Source organism: Lycium barbarum, chromosome 1 (genome assembly GCF_019175385.1).
Source record: "Lycium barbarum isolate Lr01 chromosome 1, ASM1917538v2, whole genome shotgun sequence".
NCBI lineage: Eukaryota > Viridiplantae > Streptophyta > Magnoliopsida > Solanales > Solanaceae > Lycium > Lycium barbarum.
Genome location: NC_083337.1, coordinates 16,266,856 through 16,290,782, shown reverse-complemented (window position 1 = coordinate 16,290,782; position 23,927 = coordinate 16,266,856). Strand labels below are relative to the sequence as shown.

At 34.5% G+C, this 23,927-nt stretch overlaps 1 protein-coding gene and 1 pseudogene across 1 annotated transcript; both read left to right on the top strand.

The window, feature by feature from the left end:
- Positions 1-5,555: 5,555 nt before the first annotated feature.
- On the top strand, positions 5,556-12,464 carry LOC132632491 (putative glucose-6-phosphate 1-epimerase; annotated as a pseudogene).
- A 2,712-nt stretch (positions 12,465-15,176) lies between these two features.
- On the top strand, positions 15,177-17,443 carry LOC132631366 (NDR1/HIN1-like protein 6). The gene is made up of 2 exons (XM_060346969.1): positions 15,177-16,271; positions 17,249-17,443. The coding sequence occupies exons 1-2, from the start codon at positions 15,565-15,567 to the stop codon at positions 17,262-17,264; spliced, it is 723 nt and encodes a 240-aa protein (XP_060202952.1). The 5' UTR covers positions 15,177-15,564; the 3' UTR covers positions 17,265-17,443.
- Positions 17,444-23,927: the final 6,484 nt, after the last annotated feature.

Sequence of the window (23,927 nt, the reverse complement as noted above, 5' to 3'; positions counted from 1 at the left end):
TTATAGAATAGCATAAGTTTTTATAATACACTCCCTCCGTCCATTTTTATTTGTCCATTATACTAAAAATATATGTCCACTTTTACTTGTAAGTTATATAGTTTGAAAAAACAAGACATAATTTACCATTTTATACCTATTTTACCTTATTATTAAGTACTCCAATTCATTTCTCATTTATTTATTGCTTATTAAGAGTGCTCAAGTCAAATATAGACAAGTAAACATGGACGGAGGAAGTAATAAACAAAAGAAATTATAAAAAAAAAAAATTGAATTTTGATCTCAATCCAAAATTCCCATTGAGACCCAAGTTTTTCGATTTAAATACTCACAGATTTGAGATTAAGATAAATGCTTAATTTAAGGGCTTTTAAAGTTTCTATTTGTGTGTTCTCGCTAAAGATCACAGATAAAATAATAGAAAAGAGGAAAGACAATATAAATAATAAAAGATAAATAGAAAATTGGGACAGCCGAAAAGAAAATTACTTGTACAAAGGAAGTAAAAAGTACAAAGAAAAACGGGAGTCAGAAAATGCTCAAGATAGATTCAAACTTGTGTCTACCAGCCGTGACACCTTTGTCTAATTTTCGACTGGGGGTGGCAGGATCAAATATTTAACCTAACTTAAGCGAATTACAATATAAGTACATAAAAATTTTATTAATCTAGAGGGTGTCATGCCATCCCCACCCTAAAGGGTGGATCCGCCCCTGGCTGGGATATCCCAATTAATACCGTGTACGAAACGACCCCTTATTAAAGTGATCAAATATACCTCTCATTTGATGGAAATCCACAAATTGACTCAAGTAACCCAATTTATGGGGCAAATGAAAATATGAGAGCGATTTAGTTTTTTGGTGAAATTGGGCTAATCAATTTGTGAATTTCCGTCAAATGAGGAGTATATTTGGACACTTTAGTGAAGGGAGGGGCATAAATGACCCAAAATTGTAACCGGGGATATTTTTAGCCATTAAAACAAAGTAGATGGTATTATTTTACCCTTTTCCCAATATTATATGAGCAGTTTTAGTAAATTAAATTTGTAAAAAATAAGCATTTTTTATCTCCCTCAAATACTTATTAAACTCTAATTATTAAATTCAATCGGGATCGTGGAATTTTTTTTAACAAAAAACATTATAAATTTCTATTAAAATTTCAGAAACCGCAATATAAATAACTACACCAGACAAAAATATAGATCAAAATAATAGAAATTACACCTCAATAGTTGCATCAGGCTCTTGATAGAGATAGAAAAAAATATACTCCCGCCATCCCAATTTAAGTGTCTTATTTGACTGCTCATGGAATTTGAGAAATAAAGATAGATCTTTGAATCTTGTGGTCTTAAATTAAATATGTATTTAGTCATTTAAATCTTGTGGTCTTAAACTTGCCATATAGAATGTTGGAATTAGGAAACTTACAAAATATAGAAAGGGCGCTCTTTTTGGGACATATTAAAAAGAAAATAATACATTTAAATTGGGACGGAGGGAGTACTACAAAATTTGTACTGAGTTTCCTTTAAATATTTTCTATTTTCACAATTTCAATTAAATTTGACAATCAACAACAACAACAACAACAACCCAGTGAAATCCTACATCGTGGGGTCTGGGGAGGGTAGAGTGTACGCAGACCTGACTCCTACCAAGGTAGGACGGCTGTTTCCGAAAGACCCCCGGCTCAATAAAAGCATAAAAAGAAGTCAGATAAGGTTAAGAGATTCGGATAAGAGATTTAAAGCGATATGGAAATGAAATAATGCAAGCGACACAGATAACACATGATAATCAGAGCACAGGAAATAACAGATAATAGCAGAAATCGGAGCAGATGACATAAGATAACCAAAGCACAGGAAATAACAGATAATAGCAGAAATCGGAGCACAAGATAAAATGCTCAGTTTTGATATATTTAAAGGATCATTAAAAAAAATAAACTTAAGTAATTATTTTAAATTTAAGTAAAAAAAAAAATAAGGGGATCATTTTTGTCAATTTCTCGTTAACTTAGGCTCTGCTTCTACGAGTCACTCCCTTTAGGACGGAGAAAGAGAAATTGGTTATGGGGAGTGAGTGCCACCATTTTCCCCATTTCCATGTATGCATTTCAAAACCATTAAAACTTAGGTTGAGTACTTGTAAATAAATTTTATCTACACTCGAATTATAATATGTTTTAATTGTGCACCTAATCATATGATAGGCCAAAATACCAAATGAAAGTAGATCGATTTTTTTTTTCATTCCTGAAGAGGTGCATATCTTGCTCGGATCTTCTTCCATAATGGTACGGAACAATAATATCGTTGGGGTAGATACACAAATCACCTTAAATCTAAGAAGCCGAATGTTAGTAGTAGACACTTTTGATTTAAATTTTGTAAAATCTTTTTGATGCGTTCTTAAGAATCATCACGTTGATAATTAATCACATAAAAACCACTTTCTTTAATTGTATAAATTAGCACCAATTGGAATATACCTGAAGTTGTACGACTTATTCAGGCTAATGCGTATAATAAAAGGAGATGATATATCTTAAATGGTTAACTTATCTACGTAATGGCGCTTGAGAACACATGCAGAAACTTTTCCAAAATCTCAGTTGGATATATATAATATAAACATTTTATCACAAGTTCAAGTGCTTAATTGAAAAAAGTTATAGTTTTAGTGTCTTAATCAATTTATTGACAACTTTAAGCAGAGGCAAATTTATGTAGAAAAACTGGGTCACGTGAACCCATGATCACTCGACTAAACTCGATATATTATGTGTATAATTTTAAAATATATCCAATACTGAAGGAACACATGGTCAAATCAGGCCGAGTGTAGCATTGGTTAGGAGTTGGGTTTAATTCCTCAAAGTAGCGGGATCGAACCTGATGACCTTTTGCATTTTTTTTTGTTTTATTTCTGAAGCAGCCTTTAACTTTCCTTTTTTTATATTATTTCTAAACCCTTTTTCTTCTTTAGTTCAAATTACCCAGAAGGCAAACCGTTTTCCTTTTCCTTTGCTCGCCAAGTTGATGCCAATATAAATTTTTATATTTTATCTTAAAAGTAATGATGAACCCATCCTCTTGAAATCTTGGATTCGCCTCGGGACTTTAAGGGACTGTCGATGTATTCTGCCTTAAAACTTATACGAATTCAGTGTTTATAATAAATCTCAAATAATTGTCTTTTATATGCTATTTATCCCTTAGTTATAGTCAAGTTAGATGTATTCTTAATTAAAATTTAAACTCTAAGGTTAAATTGTTTAATTTGATGTAAACACCGAATACAAATAACTATTTCCCTTTTGAAAGTTGGAGTGACTTGTCTCTTTTCTTACTTTTTTTGTTACCTCTCATGTTATGTGACTGTGTTTAACTGGGTACGTAGTGTACTCAAATTAAATCTCCAGATAAAATAAAAAATTAGTGAAGTAAGGTCTATAGACGTTAGCACAAAAGGCTTGAAAGGAAAATCAATCATACCTACTTTTGGGAGAAATCCTAGACACCTTACACTAATTTTTTATAAGACTCTTATTTGATAGGCATTAGGGAGTGCGAATAAGAAAGACTTTTGAAATTTGTCGTCTAAAATAAATCATAGATTTTTTTATAGTGTAGCTATAAATTATTTTATTATGAGTAAAATAAATTAAATTATTTTTAATTATAGAAATATATTGGAACAAACTAACAAAAAGTATACCACTTAAAATCTGACAGAGGAGGAAATATTTCAAAAGTTGGGGCTAACACTTTTCTTACTTATATTGCTAAGTTTCTTAACGGGCAAAGTGTAATTTATCATACCGATAAGATTTTTTAATACATATTGTTCAGATGAAAGGTAGCATATGCTTAATAGAATTGTTAATTTACAAACAAATTGACTAAACACTACCGTTATTTAAAAAAGAAGACAACCTTTCTTCTTTCATGTATTTCTCTAGCTTAATATCTAAGTATATTGTTAAGTGAAAGCTCATTTTCTTTTACCCTACAAGAAAAAGTACTAGGGAAAAATGGATTGAAGTGGATTTCATTTCGTTTTCCACTTAACTTCCAAATCAGAATTGTCGTTTTGACCAACTTAACTATGAAGCATAAAATTTGACCTATACTTACATTGTGGACCTAACTAATTAAAGTTTTATTCAATCACTGTGTCTTGTGATCAATTGTTCATTTCATCAGTAAACTGTCTAAGCTAAGAGATGATTATCTGTATTGGTTAAACTATATCAGAAGCAAAGATTATTTAACCAGACACGTGATAAGTATAAAAAGGACTATAGTTAATTAACCATCGAGTTGGTTAACATCAGTCAAATCATAGGCTTGTTTGATCATTGAGAATCAACTGCCAACTTCGCTTCATTTGGACCGGGCAAAGAGTCAGCTTAGTTCTATTCATGTGTATTTTAGCTCGACTCGACTCAGCTAGGCTTAGCTAAACTTAGTTTTAGTCAAAGTTTAACTTGGCTCGACTCGATCAAAGCTTAGCTCGAGTTCATTGAGCTAGCTCACGTCAATTCGATTGGGTCGATTAAGTCATGTAATGATTACTTTTAAACTCATTAAAATTCACCTATTAAGTTTAATTTCTAAATAAATTAGTAATATGTTAGTTTAATAATCAATAATTATTAGTAATTACTAATAAACTTATAATTTTGTACTTCTGTAATATATTTGATGTAATTAAATCTTGAAGACATATTGTTACTTAAAAGTACTTTAAGGGCAATGCGTGAAATGTAATTAAAAATTGAGATTTAAGAATTCGAATATCAAGTAAACTTAATATTGTGAAAATTCTTTGAATTTAATGTTGTTTTATGTTTTTACCTTGCAAGTTCTATTTTTTGTTCAATATGAAGTTAACCTAATTATAATTTATACTCTATTTCAAACCAATAATGTTATATAGTTTAATTATCTATATTTGAATATAATTACCAATTTAAACTAGTAATACTTATATTTTCTTATTTCACCAATCGACTATAAATTTCAATTTTTTTATGAAGTAGCACTATGCGTGGAAGAAAATATTAAAGAGCCGACTCAAACACGTTTCGAGTTGGGTTATATTTGGACAAAGTTCAATTGAGCTGATCTGAGAAATGATAGTGTGCCTGGTTAATATAAAATAGTACTGATACTTAATATTTTTCTAATCAATCAATTTGTTATGAATTTAATTTTTCGAATGACATAGCACAGTGCACATAAGAAAATATTAAAGAGTCAGCTCAGCCTTGGTTCGAGTTCGATTATACTTTAACAAAGCTCAGTTGAATCGATAGTGTTTCAAGTCTGGTTAATATAAAATAATAATGCTCATATTTTTCTTAATTATGAATTTAATTTTTCGAATGACATAGCACTGTGTACAGTAAGAAAATATTAAAGTGTCCACTCAGACTCGACTCTAGCTCGATTATACACTCAGTTGCATCCTGCTTGGATTCGATATTGTATCAAGCTAAGTTGAACTCAGACTCGAAGTCAATTTGATTCAACATTGTAGTAAAGCTCGACTTGGCATCCCTTCAATGTCGACACGTGGTACTAATACTTAGCAATTTTGGACAACATATTTCATTACACATCATCACATAAACCTCGGACAGTTAAAAAAAAAAAAAAAAAAAAAAAAAAGAACACACACATTACCTGCCACTTTCTCTCAACCTCAATCAGTGTCTGAAGAATTTAAAACTGAAGTGTCAGAATCCCCAAAAATCCCCTTTTTGCTAAATCTTAAATCAACAGTTAAAAAAAATAAATATTTCCACATTAGTTTTTGTGAGTACTACTATTATTCCGCAGTATTTCCCCTGCAAAACCCAGGTTTTATTTTTACATTCTTATTCAGTTTTTAAACCTTAATTTACTTTAATTAATGCAACATTAACTTCTTCTTTTTTCTAGTTTGTTTGCATTATACTTCCACTTTGATGCATTATATAAAGTTCAGATTTTTCTTCTTCCTCTTTATATTTATCATGCTTTCTTGCTCTCTTGATTCTTGAAAGTTCAATGCTTGCATTCTAAAATTATAGGAATTTTGATGTATATTTATAAAGTTTTCTCAAATGGGGATTCCCTAAAATTTGAGATATTACATAGTAATAAAGAAGACACTTCTTTAATGTTTTCAATTTTTGGAACTCAAGATTTGAGTTGGGAATTGAAACTCTTGAATTTTTTGAGCTTAATTTATAGTATTAGGAATATATAGAGGTTTGTTTTTAGAATTGTGGTGCAGTTAAAGTTTCTCTGTATATTTGTTTACAAGATTTTAGCTGGCGTTTTCTTAGGTAAATGTCACATTTGAATTTAGGCTTGGACTATAGAGTACTTTTGAGCATTTTTGCCAGATGTCATATTTTTGTTTGTTTTGCTTCCTTTGTTGCTGATGTTACTTTTATGTTATTGTTACAAAGTATGAGTATGATTTGAGTAAATGTACATTCAATGTGAGGGATAGTGATAAGGTACAGAATAAGAATTTTGGATTACGTATGAGGTTTTTTCGGGGTTCGCTAGATTACAAGTTTTTCCAGAGAGGATTATCGATACAAACCGAAAAAAATTGAGGCTTTTGTCTCATCCGATTTACCGGCATTGTCGTTTTTCTGGTTCAAGTAGCATAAATAAGGGTTATTGAATGGGGCATTATGTGCCTATCTGGATCATAGAGCGTCGGTCGAAGTAACAAAAGATATGAGTGAGATGAATCAAGTCACGCTTCGGAACCCTCAGGGTGCCTCTGTACGGGTTAGACTCCCTAAACCCATTCTGTTAGATTAATTAGATGTAATGATTTTATGGTTCTAAATCGTCTGTTAGATCTGTCATTGATGTGATTACTTAACTTGTGTTGTGAATGAGGTCAATTTCCTTGTATGGCTATTTACCCTTTTTGTCAAATTCAGGTTAGCTTGCATGGAGGACAAGTTACTTCGTGGCGGAATGATCGAGGTGAAGAGCTCCTATTCACCAGCAATAAGGTATAGGTTTCATATTCAGTATTAGTTAGTTCTTACATTGGCGATTCAGATCTTTTTGCTGTATGTTCAATATCATGTGAATTAAAAATCGGAACTTGGATTAAAGGTTTCTGATATCGTAGCAGAAGATTTGGTGAAAAAGCAAAATTTACTCTTTTAGATGCTTAGCTGTGCAAGTCAATCATCTCCCTGCAGATATAGAAATGCTAATTAAAGTGAACTTCAGTGTTTATTTTCTTGTAGATTAGAGGTAAAGTGAACTGCAGTGGAATCACTAGTTCACATTGCTTTAGAGATTCCAAATTCGAGGTGAATTGCTTGTATATGAGGTGGTCACTCCAACGGGTAGAGAACAGAGAGAGCCTTTTTATTCCCCCCCCCCCCCCCCCCCCCCCCTTCTTTTTTTTTTTTTTTTGAATTTGTTCTTTTTATAAATCTATATCACTTAATTGTTAGAGAATGACGGTTGTTCACGTGAACCTTCTCCCGAACTTGTCGTATCTTTTATTTATCTTTCAAATCCCAGCGGAGACAAAAACGCTAGGTGATTTCTTCCCATTTGTCCTAGCATTGGTGGACAGAGTTACCTATTGCTGGTGTGAGATAGCAGGTACACCGTGGAATTAGTCGAGGTGTGCAAGCTGGTCCGGACACCACGGTTATAAAATATGTTTTAAAAAATCATCTCACTAGCAAGAAAAGGAAAAGAAAAAAAAAAGGATCATCTCACTAGCAAGAAAATCACCTCAATAGCTTTCTCTTCTTTTGTACTCCACTCATCCACTCTCTACAACTACACCTACCCACCATGCGTCCTAGGTCTTTCATTCTTTTCAATCTCTTTCATGTCCCGCATTTTATAAGGAAAGACTGAATGGTAAAAGATGTTTTTAGTTGTACAAAAACTAAAAGTGTGCTTCATTGTCTAATTTAAATTCTCGGGGTTCTGTTGGAGCAAGTGGCAGAATCTTACAAACTTAAAATTAGAGTTACTTCAAATAGTTTATTGCTTGACAAGTGGTAGACACGGGAAACTCATAACATAAAGTCGTGGTGTTGGTTGGTGCCAATAGTGGATATTCAAAGATGAGAATAGTAGTGTTAGTTTGGCTAGGCATATACTCCTCTGTCCATTTTCATCAATGTACCTTCTATTTTAGCCGTTCCCAGAAAGTTATCTGTCTGAAATGGTAAATCCTTTTCCCATCCAACAATTTAAGTAATACTATATACTTTTACTATTTTACAAGGTTTTAAATTTAATATGACTTCTTTTGAACACTTCTTCACTTCTTCACATTACAAACAAATACTTGAGACACTTCTACAACCAATTTTATCTCATTATCTTTGTCTAAGTAAAATAGAGTCCATTTAGGATAAAACTGGATGACTGCTAGATCTGGAGTTGAATTGATAAATACTTACTAAACGATGTCCCTTTCTTGTTTAAACAAAATTTCTTTTGTAAATGTCTTCTAGAGTTTTGGATGACTTTAACAGACTATATGAAAGGTTATTGCTATTATGTGATATTCCAATTGGAGAGGTCTTAAAACCTTTTCAATGAAAAGGTTTTAAGAACTGCACTAACTTGTCCAAACAGTTGGCATTTGATGATAGGATTAGTGAAAGTGCTTCATCTAAATTATTTTGTCTGCATTAATTATACTTTTAGTTATGTAAAAATGACTGTAAATCAAAATATGTCATTATACAACAACAACAACAACAACAACCCAGTGAAATCCCACATCGTGGGGTCTGGGGAGGGTAGAGTGTACGCAGACCTTACTCCTAACAAGGTAGGACGGCTGTTTCCGAAAGACCCTCGGCTCAAGAAAAGCATAAAAGCATAAAATATGTCATTATAGTGGTCATTATAATCAAAGAATCTTTCAGCTTAGTGCTTTATAAAGTACACAGGATACATATAATTTTGAGAATGCACATTGACAAACATTTGCCTTTTGCATTTTAGGCCATCTCCAGATCTTTGAAATCTACACGAGGAGGAATTTCTGTTTTCTTTCCCCAGGTACCTTTAGCGGTGCAAATCTTTGATAAATTATTCCTGTCGAGTACTGTAGAATAGATCATGCGATTATTCTACTTATGCTGCAGTATGGAACTGGTGGATCAGTTGAGCAAAATGGATTTGCCAGAAACAAAATTTGGACCATTGAAGACGACCCTCCATCTCTAAAATCATTTGATGCCCAAGGAAAATCTTTCATTGACTTGCTGCTCAAACCGTCAGAAGATGATCTGAAGTCCTGGCCTCATGTGTATGACCTTCACTTTGTAGTAAATTCTAATTAGTTTTCTTAGAAGCTTGGTGATTGAATTAGTTTTATTCCTTATAGCCTGTTTGGCCAAGCTTCTCCAAGGTGCTTTTTTTTTTCTTTTCAAAATTGAGGTGTTGGCCAAGCATTTAGGAGAAGAAAAAGTGCTTTTGTGTAGAAGCAGAAGCTGTTTCTGAGAAGCTGAAAAAAGTAGCTTCTCCCTAAAAGTACTTTTTTGAGAAGCTTTTTTCGCAAAAATACACTTTGAAGCACTATCTAAAAACTTGGCCAAGCGCTAGTTACTGCTCAAAAGTACTTTTCAAATTGATTAGCCAAACACAAATTGCTTCTTGTTGAAGTAGGTTTCAAAATAAGCTAACTTTAGAAGCTTAGCTAAACAGGTTATTCTTGCTTATAGCTGTAGCTTTCGAAGTTGCCGGTTAATATCTTTCTTGTAATGTTTCAGCTTTGAGTTTCGCCTTCGAGTTTCTCTTGCATCAGATGGAAGCTTGTCTCTGATATCTCGTATAAGAAACATCAATGGCAAGCCGTTCAAATTCTCCTTTGCTTACCAAACATACTTTTCTGTTTCTAACATAAGGTATGCTGTTTCCTCTGTGTTTTCTTATCGTTTTCATATTCGTGAATTTTCTTACTTCCTGCTGTCAGCAATTTTATTAAAGGGATAATTACAGTTTCGGAGCACTCAAAAGATTAATAGCCAACAAATGTATAGGTTTTTATATGAAGTAAAAATATACATATTATATACACAAAATATACATATAATATGCATAATCACTGTATAGGTTTTTGTATATTTTGGCTAGCACCCGTAATTAATTTCGGCCGACGGGCTAAAAATGGAAAAAATACTAAATCTAATTTTCCTGGAAAAGCCTGAAAGCTATTCAAACTTAAGAAAAGAAAGAACAGAAAGCAGTTTCTTTGTACATCATTGTTTATTTAAATGTTTTGAGCATTGCTTTAAGAGATTGGTGATTTATTCCTTTTAATTTCTTTTTTGAACTTAACGTGAATCTTGTCCACAGTGAAGTGCGGCTAGAAGGTTTAGAAACACTGGACTATCGTGACAACCTGTGCAAGAAAGAACTCTTTACTGAACAAGGAGATGCCATAACATTTGAGGCTGAGGTAAATCTATTTATGCAGCCTCAATATCTCAAAAGTTTGTGATTACAGATTTTCAATTAGTTAAAATCTCAAATTTAGGTGGTTTTGTGAATCACAAGTTGAATAATGACTTGACATAGATATTTTGATATCTCACTTGGTATTTAACAATGTGTACTCTATCACCGAGCTACAAGAAAAACAGAGACAGGTCAGGAAGCATCTTTCAATTGATGTTAAATAAGAAGATCATATTAAGAAGATCATATATATGTGGTTTTTCTGAACTGCATGTCGAAGTTGCTTATCGTAAACTGCTCAGCTTACAATATCTTTCATATCTGAAGCCTTTTAGGTCTACTTTAGTAAATTGATTGAGTATTAATCCGTGTGTTTATTTATTTTGCGCTTAGAAAATCTTTCTTTTTCTTTCAGATGGACCGCGTCTACCATCATTCTCCTGATTGCGTTGCTGTTCTTGATCATGAAAGGAGGCGAACATATCTGCTAAAGAAGGAAGGGCTACCAGATATTGGTAAGTTGCTTCAGTTCAATATCATTTTTTGAAACTATTTTCAATTTGGGGGGTGGGGGTGGGGAACCCCCCGTGGGAGTATCAAATTGACACCAGATCTGCCCTTAGTAAGGCTTAATTTTTTCCTCAGGGACTAGCCGGAGAGGAACATTTCTGAATTTTACTTTAGCATCTATATCTCATGATTCTTCTCTTAGTAAACCTGGAAATGTTTGTTTTATCTGGAATGATATCATTAAATTATCGAAAACTCTGAAAGGAATAAAGGGTGTGTTTGGTATGAAGGGAAATGTTTTATTGGAAATAAGCGAGTTTCTTACTTATTTTCCATTGTTTGATATGTAAGCAATAAAATATTGTTCCAAGAGCATTTATATATAATCTAGGAAAACACTATGGGTGTGGATGGGGTGGGAGTGGGAGTTTTGGGGTGGCGGGGGTGGATGATCAAGGGGTGGGGTTGGGGCCTGTTGGAGTGGGGCGTGGAGAGGAGACAATGAACTTGTAATGCCCACTTATGCAACTTGTTTTCCCTACTCATGTTGTTGTTTTCCTAGAGAAAAAATTTTCCAAAATATTTTCACCAACCAAACACAAGACGATTGGAAAATATTTTTTGAAAAATGTTTTCCTCGGTACCAAACGCACCCGAAGTGTTAATGTGACTTGACGTCAGTCTTTCACCAGTTATTTTTAGTGCTCGAGAAACTTTCATTGCTTTCTATCATGATCCTACAAGTTGGCTTCATGGAAGCATAATAGTATACCGCCTACGAGTCTAGTGGCGGACCAGGAATCCTAACAAGGGATTAGAAGAAAATGCTAGAAGGCCAAACTTGGGATATAAACTTTACTTGACCAAATTTTTAGCCACTTTATGTCAAGGGAACTCAATAAACGTCAGGATTCCTTATGTCAAGATTCAATAATTTTTATATATACGTACAAAAAAATTGGTTTTACTTGCCTATGACTAAACCTAGTGTACCTGTTCCGTCGTCTTGTCTTATTCAGTGCTATGGAATCCCTGGCAAAAGAAATCCAAAGCAATGGTGGATCTTGGCGACCAAGAGTACAAGAATATGCTTTGTGTTGATGGTGCAGTAATAGAAAACCCCATCACTTTGAAGCCGGGAAAGGAATGGACAGGTCGCGTGGAGCTTGTGGTGGTACCATCAACCTATTGGAGCGACGATCTTTAGTCTCTCAAATTCTGGCCAGAAGTATTTTGGAATGGGTCAATAGCTTAGCGAGAGAGCGTAATCTTTTCAAATCGTTTCTATTTTCTAGGGTCATTAAAATGTTGTCATTTGACAGCTAAAGCTTGTCAATTGTTGCTCCATTGTTATATGTTTTGAAAGTGAAGGTTTTTTAAACTAAAATGGTTCCATTTTGGTACATTATTTATGTTTAGTGCAATTGAAATGAGAAAGTGAAGGATCGATATATTTTCTTTGTTTGGTCAAGTACATCTTGGAACACATCTGTTAAAAGGTTATCACAATAGGTATATGGTTGATATAGTCGACTATGTGAACATAAACAAGAATTAAAAGCGTAGAATCTTAAAAGAGAAACATTACTAGAGAAGACAATATTTTAAATCAGGATTCATTATAAGGAAGAATGTTTACTCAAAGGATTTTGCAGACTCATCTTATCTTCTTTTAAGATCATAAAAAGAAAATGAGATTATTGCCAAGTAAACTAGAGATATATGAGCAACAACAACTTAACATGTATTGAGATAGTTGTTCTTTTATCACCTCTAATTTGCACCAACAGCCATAAATAGAAAAAAAATCTGTTATGGTCATAGAGGGAAAAGTTTTATACATTTGGTGTTAAATTATTGTGATTCTTTCCCTCCAATGCCACCTTTTGTTTTTTCTTCTTTTTACCTTTTTGGCCAGACATTATCACAATTGTTTTTACATTGTAAGAATTTTTTATATTTCTGAACTACAAGCATTAGAATAAAATATTCCTATATATATAATAGAAGAGGAGGCGTTAAGAAAGGGGAATTTCTGTTATTTCGACTTACAACCTAAAAGTGGGAAACCAAGAACTTATTTGGAAGTAATTTCGTGTCTAAGGACTTGCCTCAAATGAAGACATGTCACCTTTTTTTTAAAAACATTTTAAAAGAGAAGAGTAGTCCTTTTTGCTTGTGAAAGAGGGAGTGCTATTTGAGTTTTAGGTAAGAAGAAGTATCCATTGCTATATTCATTTTACCTTTTAGTGCTACCTTAAGTTTAGGCGTCATATGACATTATGAGTGAAAATATTGTTCCTCCCCTGAGAATATATTGTAAGGATGTTGCTTTTATCAAGTAACATGTTAAAAATTACTCCTCATAGAACATGATAAAAAAGATTAGATTTTTCTATCTGGTGTCTGGGAGTGGTATTAGGCTCTCACTAATCCAGATTCGCTCTGTGTAAAGTCCATTAAAAATGGAGGTATCTTGTAATAACCAGACCCTTAATTTTAAGTTTTAACGCTCAATTTTGAAATTGAAGACTTTGAACAAGTCATGTTTATCATTTGGACATGTTTGAGAGGTTCGGGTTGAGATCCGAGGGACTCGATGGGGTGGGTTTTGAAACCAAAAATCACAAATTAGAAGTGTAGATATTATTTATTTTCTCTGCTGCAGATGCAATGCTTTGCAATCGCGTACTTCTGCCAGTTTCTTTTGTAGACTGCAACTCAGCTACTTCCTCAGGTCTTTTCGGTAGGAACCCAAACTTTATCGTGTTATTTCAGACTTTTAGTATTTCGAGAATGCCCCGAGGACAATACATTTTTTAGTATTCTTTAGAGACTTATGACTAGTCTTAGTGGGTGTTATGGATATTCTTTCTTAGTTTTCAGTGACTGGTCTTAGTGGGTGTTGCATTCTTAGTTTCAGACTCAATTGATTGAGTTTAAAGGGCTCAGGTTGAACAGGAAAAAAATAATAATATTTGGAGTGTAAGTTCAATGGCGTAATGCATGAGGCTTGATGCACAAACCATCCCCAAGAGAGAGAGTTTCAAGTATCTTGGATCTATAATCCAAGGAAATGGGGAGATTGACGATAATGTCACACATCATATTGGGGCGGGATGGATGAAATGGAGGCTCACGTCCGGAGTCTTGTCTGATAAGAATGTGCCACCAAAATTTAAAAGTAAATTCAGCAGAGTGGTGGTTAAATCAACTATGTTGTATGGGGACGGAGTATTAGCCAATCAAGAGCTCTCATGTTCAGAAGATGAAAGTTGTGGAAATGAGGATGTTTAGATGGATCTGTGGACATACTAGGAGAGATAAGATTATTAATGAAGATATCCGGGACAAAGTGGGAATAACCTCCATGGTGGACAAGATGAGAAAAGCGAGGTTGAGATGGTTCGGACATGTGAAGAGGAGATGTACAAATTCCCTAATGAGGAGGTATGAGAGGTTAGCAATGGTAGGTTCAAGCAGAAGTAGAGGTAGGCAGAAGAATTATTGGAGAGAGACGATTCGACGGTAGTGGCGTATCTTTAGCTTACCGAAGAGATGAATTTAAATAAGAGGATATGAAAATTGTGGATTAAGGTAGAATGTTAGTAGGTAGTTGACCGTTGTCTCGCTTTCTTGTGGGTTAGGCTTGGTGGTAGTTTGGAGCACCATATCTGCTTCTCCTTTCATACCAGTAGTATTAGTATTATTCTCGTAGTTTCCTAATCTTCGATTTCTGTTACTACCTGTTATTTCTTGTGCTTCGATTATCGTATCATTTTATTATTGTTACTGTTCCTTTTCCTCTATGTTATGTAATGCTTTCCTAATTATTTTCCTTGGCTTCTTTACTTCCGTATTTTCTTTTTTCCAAACTGCTTGAAATGCTTTACTTGAGCAAAGGGTCTATCGAAAACAACCTCTCTACCTCCACAAGCCACAAGGTAAGGATAAGGTTTGTGTATACACTATCCTCTTCAGACTTCACTTGTGTGAATACACTGGGTATGTGGGTGTCAATCACATCCCTCCCCAATTTTGGGGCGTTATATTAATAATCCCTATACTACACGTATTATTGATTCCTGCATTATTAATCTCTGTATAACTTATATTGAAACCAAACAACCCCTTGGTATTTCTCTTATTTTTGTATGCTAGTTGAAACCTTCCCGCTACGCCAGCACATAAAACCTGCGCATAGATCTCATCACTTCAAGTGATCACATTCCTCTCTGCTTGCTGTCTTCACCATACACAAACACTTCCAAATTCCACCTCTTCATCTCCCTGTTTTCTTCCACCAATAACCCCACAAAAGATCTCCTCTTTTTTTTTTCTTTTCCAACCCAAATATACTTTCTTTAATTCCTAAATCTTCACATTCACATCTGATCTGATCTCTCACATTCATATCATCAAGATTCATACTTGACAGTTTACAACCATCATATGTACATATCATTTTTGATTCAATCTAACACTCCCTTTCTATAAAGATTTGCTTATTTATATCCAGAAAAAGAAAGAAAAAAAGGGTCTTTCTTGTCTTAAAGAATCAAGAATGTCACAGGTGAAACCTCTAAAGAAGCCACCAGGCTTCAAAGATCCTACAATTCCAATCCAAATGCCACCCAAACCGCGAAAAATTAACGTTCCACCACCATTATACCCGCAAAAGAAAAAACGAAGAAGTTGTTGTTGTTATTGTTGTTGTTGCTGTTTGATTATACTAATCTTGTTACTCTTTTTAGTAGCAGCTTGTGGTTTTCTTTACCTTTGGTTTAATCCAAAACTCCCTGTTTTCCATTTAAGATCCCTAGAGTTTGCTAAATTCAATGTCACTGAAAGCCAAGACGGGCCTAAAATGAATGCACAATCTACACTTGTGGTGGAGTTAAAAAATCCAAACAGGGACTTAAAGATTGTGTATGGTGACACTAGAGTGGAATTGAAAGGCGAAAATGACGTTAACATGGGTGAAGGGAAAGTTTCTGGTTTTGTTCAAGAGAAGAAGAATGTTAAAGTTGTCAAATTCGTTATGCAGACGTCGAATGAGATGTTGTATGGGAATAGTGTTGGGAAAGTTATGAGTATTGGATTCAAGAACAAGAATTTGAGAGTTTCTGCAGATGTGAATACTGATATTGGTATTGGGTATAATGAGTGGAAGAGTTGGAAAATTGGAGTTAGAGTTTCTTGTGGATCTTTGAGGTTAAAGCAGATTGAAAATGGTGCTACACCTAAATGTGGCATTACCCTGTTTAACTGGTAAGTTAACAAGCTAATACAAACAACTTCGTTTGTCTGTATATTTTTGGGTTGCTAATGTTGGTATATAGAACATATGATATAACATAACGTGAAATCAGTTCCCAAGAAAGTTTTGGCAGTTACAATGAAATGTTGTTATAGAGAGGTCTAACTTTATTATAAATAAATTAGGAAGTTTGGGTTATAACCTATGTTGCTTGGCCCCTCGAAAATGCTGTTAAACTTGTGCCGGATCCTCCAAATATGCATAGCTTTTGGAGGATCCGACACACTTTCTAAAGAGTCTGAGCAACATAGGTTATAGCTGAAGTGATCATTAATGCCACCTTTTATTTGTTATTAGGTGATATATACTGATAGTACAAAGATGCAGATAATGAAGCATGACCTTTTGCATTTGAATTTCTGCTTCATATGAAGTCACTAATCATGTTCTTGCTTGTTTCCTGACTATTTTGAGTGTACCAATGGGAGGAAATCAATATATTTACTGAATGTGTTTAACTTATATTACTGATACTGGAAAAAGAATTAACAATCATTTTAACTTCTTGTACTACCTTATATTCTTGGTGCATTCGTTCCCATTTTATGAACAGTTACATGTAGTTATCTTTTAGGTGACCTGACACTGATAGTGATAGTGTAGGTAAGTAATACAATTGAAGAATTCATTGAATTGGTGATTGAATCATGCACATGGGGGAGTAGCTATAGAGTACTTAATAACATGTTATCATTTCACATTGTTTACAATTTAGCTATTATTAGTTTTAGGTGATACAGACAAAAACAAAAGTTCCAAAAGGATGCCATCTTAACTTGACACTAATATACAACAACTAATGATTCTCGCCTTAGTTCTCTGGTGTACTATGAGAAACTATACATGATTATTTTAATTCTTGAATTGCACTTATGTTGCAGGAGATATGTTTCAGCTTATAACAAACCTTTGTGTGTTGGATTTGCAGGTTTCATTTAAATTGATTGATTCAAGGCCTATTCACACATATATAACTGGGAAAAAGGATTGAAGGCATCGCTATCACCTTAGGATGAGAAGAATGAAATACTATTGTGTCTAAATTCATACATAAGTTCATACTCTTATACTCACCATTTAGATGTAAAATCTTATCTAAGTTAATTTGAGAAGTTCCATCTTATAGCTGGTGTTTTATAGCAGGTGGTATACTGGGTAGAGTTGCAAGTATACTTAGAATAATTTCAAACTTGTAACCAAACTATAAGCACCTGTACCGTATAGCATAGATGTTGGAGCATGGAAATTGGAAAGGATGAAAAGGTAGATAGAAGTATCATTTATAATAGCAGCATAGATAAAAGGTAAAAATTACTTGTAAAGTGCGCTGGCTATTTCTGCCGTGTGGGACACATTACAAAGTTTTTGAAAACGTGAAATTACACAAACCTCAACGAGGACATTGAGTCCCTATGGAATACGTATGTACATCATAGGAAAATCTTGCATAGATAAAAACACTTAAAATATGTAAATATATAAGGAAACAAGCCTTAAATCCTAGTAACACGTGTTAAAACAATGCGAACTTAGACTCAAAAGCGAACAATATCACTAGCATATTGAACTGTTGCAATATTTGATCAAGTGTTTTTATTAAGCGATATCTTTGGTGTCTTTTTAGAGGCGGCGGGTTACTTTTTCTAGTGAAGGAATTAGGTTGAAGTAGACAAAGAAGGTGCAACGTGACAATCCATCTAGTAATTGTTTGTAAGGGCAAACTCATTAGTAATTAACTTAAAATAAAGCACATTTGAGATCTTATTTTTCTCCCAAGAGTACAGTCTTGCCAAAAGTTGTTTAACATGATCCAAGAAAGTTTCAAACAAATATCTTTTCAATTTATTTGCTTGTTTTGTGCAATTTATTTAATTACAAATTGAACTAAAAGCGACTTTTCTTTTGTTCCTTTTTATAAAGAGAAAAGCTGAATGAACTAATACTGAACCAACCGGAAAAAAAAAGTAATAGAAGGACTCGCGACTTTTCAAGAGGGTAGACTTTTTAAGGGGTTAATTTGAATGTACCCAAATTAACCCATCAGTTATTTATTCCCAACCCACCAGTTTAAAATTGAACATATTGAACGAGTTACCATTATATTAGCTAAACTTGACGCCCCTATCTTGGTAGAGTTAAGATTACAAGAGAAAGAGAACATTGTTGGTTCAGCAGTATGATAAAAATTAACCACACAAAATCACCTATGCTTTTGGAGGTCAATCAATTAAAATTTGTATGATTAGGAGTCACAAGCAAGCAATTAATACAAACTGATGAGTCCTTTGATAATATCGAAGTAACGAAAATAATGCGAAGATAGTAGCGAAACGAATAAATAAATTGAAATAACAAGTAAAAGAGAGAGATTGAATCTTGTTGAGTATTCGGTAACACACCCCCGCAGTCGAAGCGGGAGGTTGACGAACGGTTAGACTGTCCCGAAAATCATCAAATAGTATGCGCGGAAGACCTTTGGTGAAGATGTCGGCAATCTGATAACGGGACGGAACATGTAGGACACGAACTTCTCCACGTCTAACCTTTTCACGAACAAAGTGAATGTCCATTTCAATATGCTTGGTACGTTGATGTTGTACCGGATTTCCAGACAAGTAAATGGCACTCACATTGTCACAATAGACCAAAGTTGCTTTACGAATAGGACAATTGAGTTCAAGCAACAGATTACGAATCCAACAAGATTCAGAGACAACATTAGCAACCCCTCTGTACTCAGCTTCAGCACTAGACTTAGATAGAGTAGGTTGACACTTGGAAGACCAAGAAATCAAGTTATCCCCAAAATATACACAATAACCCGATGTGGAGCGTCGAGTGTCTGGACATCCTCCCCAATCAACATATGTATATAAAAGTAGTGACTATAGAGAGGTTTTGCATAAGTGTGTACCAAAGTCAATCGTACCTCGAATGTAACGCAAAATGCGTTTTAATGCTTCCATATGCTCGACTTTGGGATCATGCATAAACAAGCAAACCTGTTGGACCGCGTATGATATGTCTGGCCGAGTAAATGTCAAGTATTGCAAAGCACCTGCCAGACGACGATACTTCGTAGGATCTTCATACGGGGTGCTCGAAGTAGCACTGAGTTTGCCTTTTGTATCAACTGGAGTGGGGCAAGGCTTACATTGTGACATGCCTGCCCTGTCAAGAATATCCTCTGCATAAGAACTCTGAGACATGAATAGGCTATTTTTGTCCCGGGAGAAGGCAATCCTAAAAAAATAGCTCAACGGACCCAAGTCTTTCATTGCAAATTTCGTAGCTAACTTGGACATAATACCTAGTATGAGAGAGTCTGAAGATGCAGTTAGAATAATATCATCCACATATAACAAAATATAAGCAGTATCCTTTCCACGACAGTAAGTGAAGAGAGAGTTATCAGATGTGTTGACACCCAATTTTGTCCCTCTGTTATTTCAATTTATTTACTGGAGCTTCTAAATTATTTGACAAGCTAAACACTTTATTTTCACTATTATTTTTTATTTCCATTGCTTTCATTATTACTATCAACATTACAAGTATTACTTTATCACAAATTTTAAATGGTTCGTCACCGTTTCATTTTCAGGTTTGAACTCGTTAAATTAATTGCAAGACAACACTTTGTTAAACCCTTATTTTTCTACATATTAATTATTAATTATCTTCACATAATATATATATTGTACTAATCTAAGTTAAAATCCCAAAGGAATTAAATTGAAGGAGAAAAGGCCATCATTTTAAATTCGGCCAGCCCAATTCCTACACCAACTACCCGACCCGGTCCAGCCCATCCCTTCCACCCGACCCGACCAGCCCACCTTTTAAACAAAATCATCACCTACCCTAATCCCTTTTCTCTTTCTCTTTTTTCAGCCGCCTCCCTCACCCCTCACTCTCTCTCCTCACGCTCCTATCCACTTCCCCTTGTCCCCCACGCCTATCTCCTCCACTTCCCTTTGTCCCCCGCTCCTCTCTCTCCTACGCTCCTCTCCTCTCCTCCTTCTCCTTTTCTTAAACCCGAATGGAAAACCCTATAAATTGGTGTGCTAGGAGTCGTCAAAAGGGGAGACAGACCGGAAAAATCCCCCGAAAAACAAGATCTTGAACCCCAGAAGTCTTTGGCATTTTACGATTTTCATTCTTTGACTACCATTCTAAACTCTAAGGCTGGTTAAACATTCATCCTGTTTTGGTGGACTTTAGCCACGACAGAAATCTTCGAACTCATTTGAGTGAAGTTCGGATCTGTTCGAGCAGGGATCCGAGACTCCGTGTCCCGATTCACTGCACCAACAAAGGTCAGTAAACAATCCCTCTTTAAGTCGATTAATTTCAGTTTAGTAGATTAAGAAGCAGTTATATGTTCACGCATACATGTTTCAGTTGGTTGAAGGTTAGTTTATGACTTGTAGTTATGCATGCTCAGGATTGTTTAGTTTGGTTTTGCTTTTAAGGATGTTTGTATGTTCATGTTTTAATTCAGTTCGGGCTTTGCAGTTTAATAGTTGGTAGAATTTATATGTTTATGCCTTATCTATGTTTGGTTTGATTTCAATTTTTTTTTCAGTATTTAGATGTTCATATGAGTTCAAGGGTGTACGATTATACCGACAGTGTTTGATTTCCTAATTTGACATAGTCTCACTTATTAAGCTTATTGGATTAACTTAGTCACCCTGGCTGCAATCTGAAAGGAAAACATTAATATTAAAAGAATCAGGATCTGCCCTCTTGGGATATTAAAGGAAAACTTAAGATTCTGAAAAGGGAATATGCTTTGTTGAAGTGCAATATGCCCTTGTCTATCTTTAATGATATTAGAAAGGCCTGTACTGTTAATCTAAAATTTGATTCTGCCCTCTTTGTTTTCCTTGCTGCATTCTTCTGTCACCAGACATTTGTATGTGCCGTGTTGAACATGAATCCAATAGTCATATTTGATTACTCACACTGCCTGAATGTTGCTTCCCTTTGATACTCAGTGTTCTGTATGTTTACTTCCTGTTTCCTTCATGTCACTGTGTGATTTTCCTTTTACATCTGTTTGTTGTTCCTTGCTTGTGTTCTCTTGTTAATCATCACTGTCTGCATTATCACTCTTCTCTTTGCTGCTGCTTTCATTACTTTGGTTGACTAGTCACTGTATTTTTTGCTATTCTCTCAGAATCATAGTTTAGTTCTTCAGGCAACTCGACCAGTCTCATCTCTGTTGGTTTCTTCACTGGTGTTTATATTAATGCCAATACTTATCTGCTTAGCTCATATTTTATGGCCCTATCGTTGTCTGTATACCTGCCACACATTTGTTTCAACTCCAGTTCCCTTTATAAAAAAGAATTTTGTGCTTGCTTTGAGTTTGGTATGACCAGCTGTGTATTTTATTCTTTATCCTCAACAAGTTCCAATCCCATGTCTCTGTTCTTCAGCCAGTCTGCTATGAACTGTGGCTGTTTGTTGTTTGTTGTGGAGTATTACTACTTTGATAAAACAAATGCTACATTTTGAAGAGGAAATAGCTGCCTACTGGTTTATTCTATAGATAGATATTACATTCGATAGGCCTGACCTACTTATGGTTGAAATGGCCACCATGTTGGTATATGTTGATGTCCCTGTTTGTTTTCTTTGCATCTGGTCGCTACATTCAAGTTCCTTTTCTTGCTAATTTGAGTCAGTGTCTGATGGGAATGTTTAGTGTCATTGTTTTCCCAGTTAAAATTCCTCATGATTAGGTAATTTTTAATCTTTTCATTTCGGGCATACCAAGTATACTCTGAATACAGTGCATATATCAGTCATTACATATGACTGAACTCTACACACGTCTAATACACCATAGATGTTATACGGTTTGATTCAGCTATGTTTGGTTGTTGCCTATATGTAGTAAGTGTGTGGTAGCTGAATTGTGTATACATGAGGTATATTTAAAATATACAATTTGTTAATTTGTTTTTGAGTTCATATTTCGTATGTTTAACATTATTCATTGATCGTATGCTAATCCTTTTCTTTCGTTTTTATGCATGAACATCGCATACGAGTCCGAGGGACTCATCTCCTCCCGCAGTCGGTGTTGGGCCAAAGCCCAACGAAATTGTCCTCTCTGTCCAGCCGTGTCCGCAGCAAGACAAAAACAAAAGAAAAAGAAGAAAGAAATCTTGGGCCAAAGCCCAACAGCCGCAGATTGCAGCAATCCTAAAATGGGCTGAGCCCATTTAATATTATTTGCTCCTTCATTTTATTTTATGCATTTGATTTGTATTGTGCAACTAACGCGTGACTTTGTTTGCTTTCTTAGCTAGAATGAGCCTTAGTGGGAATTAGCGGGTTAGTTTTAGGATGATGATTAGTCGATTTAAAGGAGAAATTAACAATTCATTTCATAAGTTTCAATCTTATTTTTTATTTTTATGTTAAATTATTTATGGTGTCTATAATATTTATGTTTATTAGAATAATTGATTTTCAAAAATAGCATGGCTACACATTTTGAGCTAAAAGAATCAAGATTCACTCTTACTATCTTAGAAATTTAAAACGTCACAAATCTTACACTAACGTTAGCTTATTTTGAGAAATAAAAAGGCAAGCTAGTTGTGTGGATAATTTCTTCACTTTAGCTCTTTTTCAACACTTGAATCATGTATTTGTTAAAATAATTCTTACATGGTCTATACTGAACTAATAGTCTTTCATAACCTTTTTTTTTTTAAATAACATTCAAAGTCTTCTTTTATGCAAATCATTATATTTTCTGTGAACCTTATTTTAACAACATTGTTATATTTTCTTTAAAACTTTAGCTACATTTCCCAGCCGTTTTTTTCTTAAAATTTCAATACTATATTTGGATTTTTAGCTTTAATACAAAGTCCGGTCGGTTAACTATTGTTAATGGATTTTCGAGGATGCCTAATACCTTCCCTCTAGATTAGTTGAACCCTTACTTAGAATCATTTGGTTTCGTAGACTTTAAAATTAACTTTAGATAAATAATAAATTTAGGTGTCCTAATTTACCGTAAATAATTAGGTGGCGACTCCTTAAAAAAAAAAAAATTGGAATCACCAATATGTTGTACTCTACTTTAACCCGGTTAAAATGGGGTATGACAAGATGTACTATGCGAGAAACCAATGGTTGCCACATATTCAGCAAAACGCTGATACCTTGCTTGTGGTGCCTGTTTCAAGCCATAAAGAGACTTACGCAAGAGACAAACATGATCAGGATGAGCCGAATCCCGGAATCCCAGAGGCTGATACATATAGACGGTCTCATTCAAATTGCCATGCAAGAAAGCATTCTTTACATCAAGTTGGTGAATAGGCCAAGAGTGAGATAAAGCAATAGTAAGAACTACACGGATAGTTGCCGGCTTGACCACCGGACTGAAAGTCTCATCACAATCAACACCTTCCCGTTGAGACCTGCCATCACCTACAAGATGGGTTTTATGCCTCTCAAAAGAACCATCAGATTTCTTTTTATGCCGAAAAATCCATAAAGACCGAATAATATTAGCATTTGGAGGACGAGGGACCAACTCCCAAGTATTACTATCAATAAGAGCATTATATTCA

Coding starts and splice junctions, on each gene's coding strand:
- LOC132631366 (XM_060346969.1), top strand. CDS start 15,565: ATGTCACAGGTGAAACCTCTAAAGAAGCCACCAGGCTTCAAAGATCCT.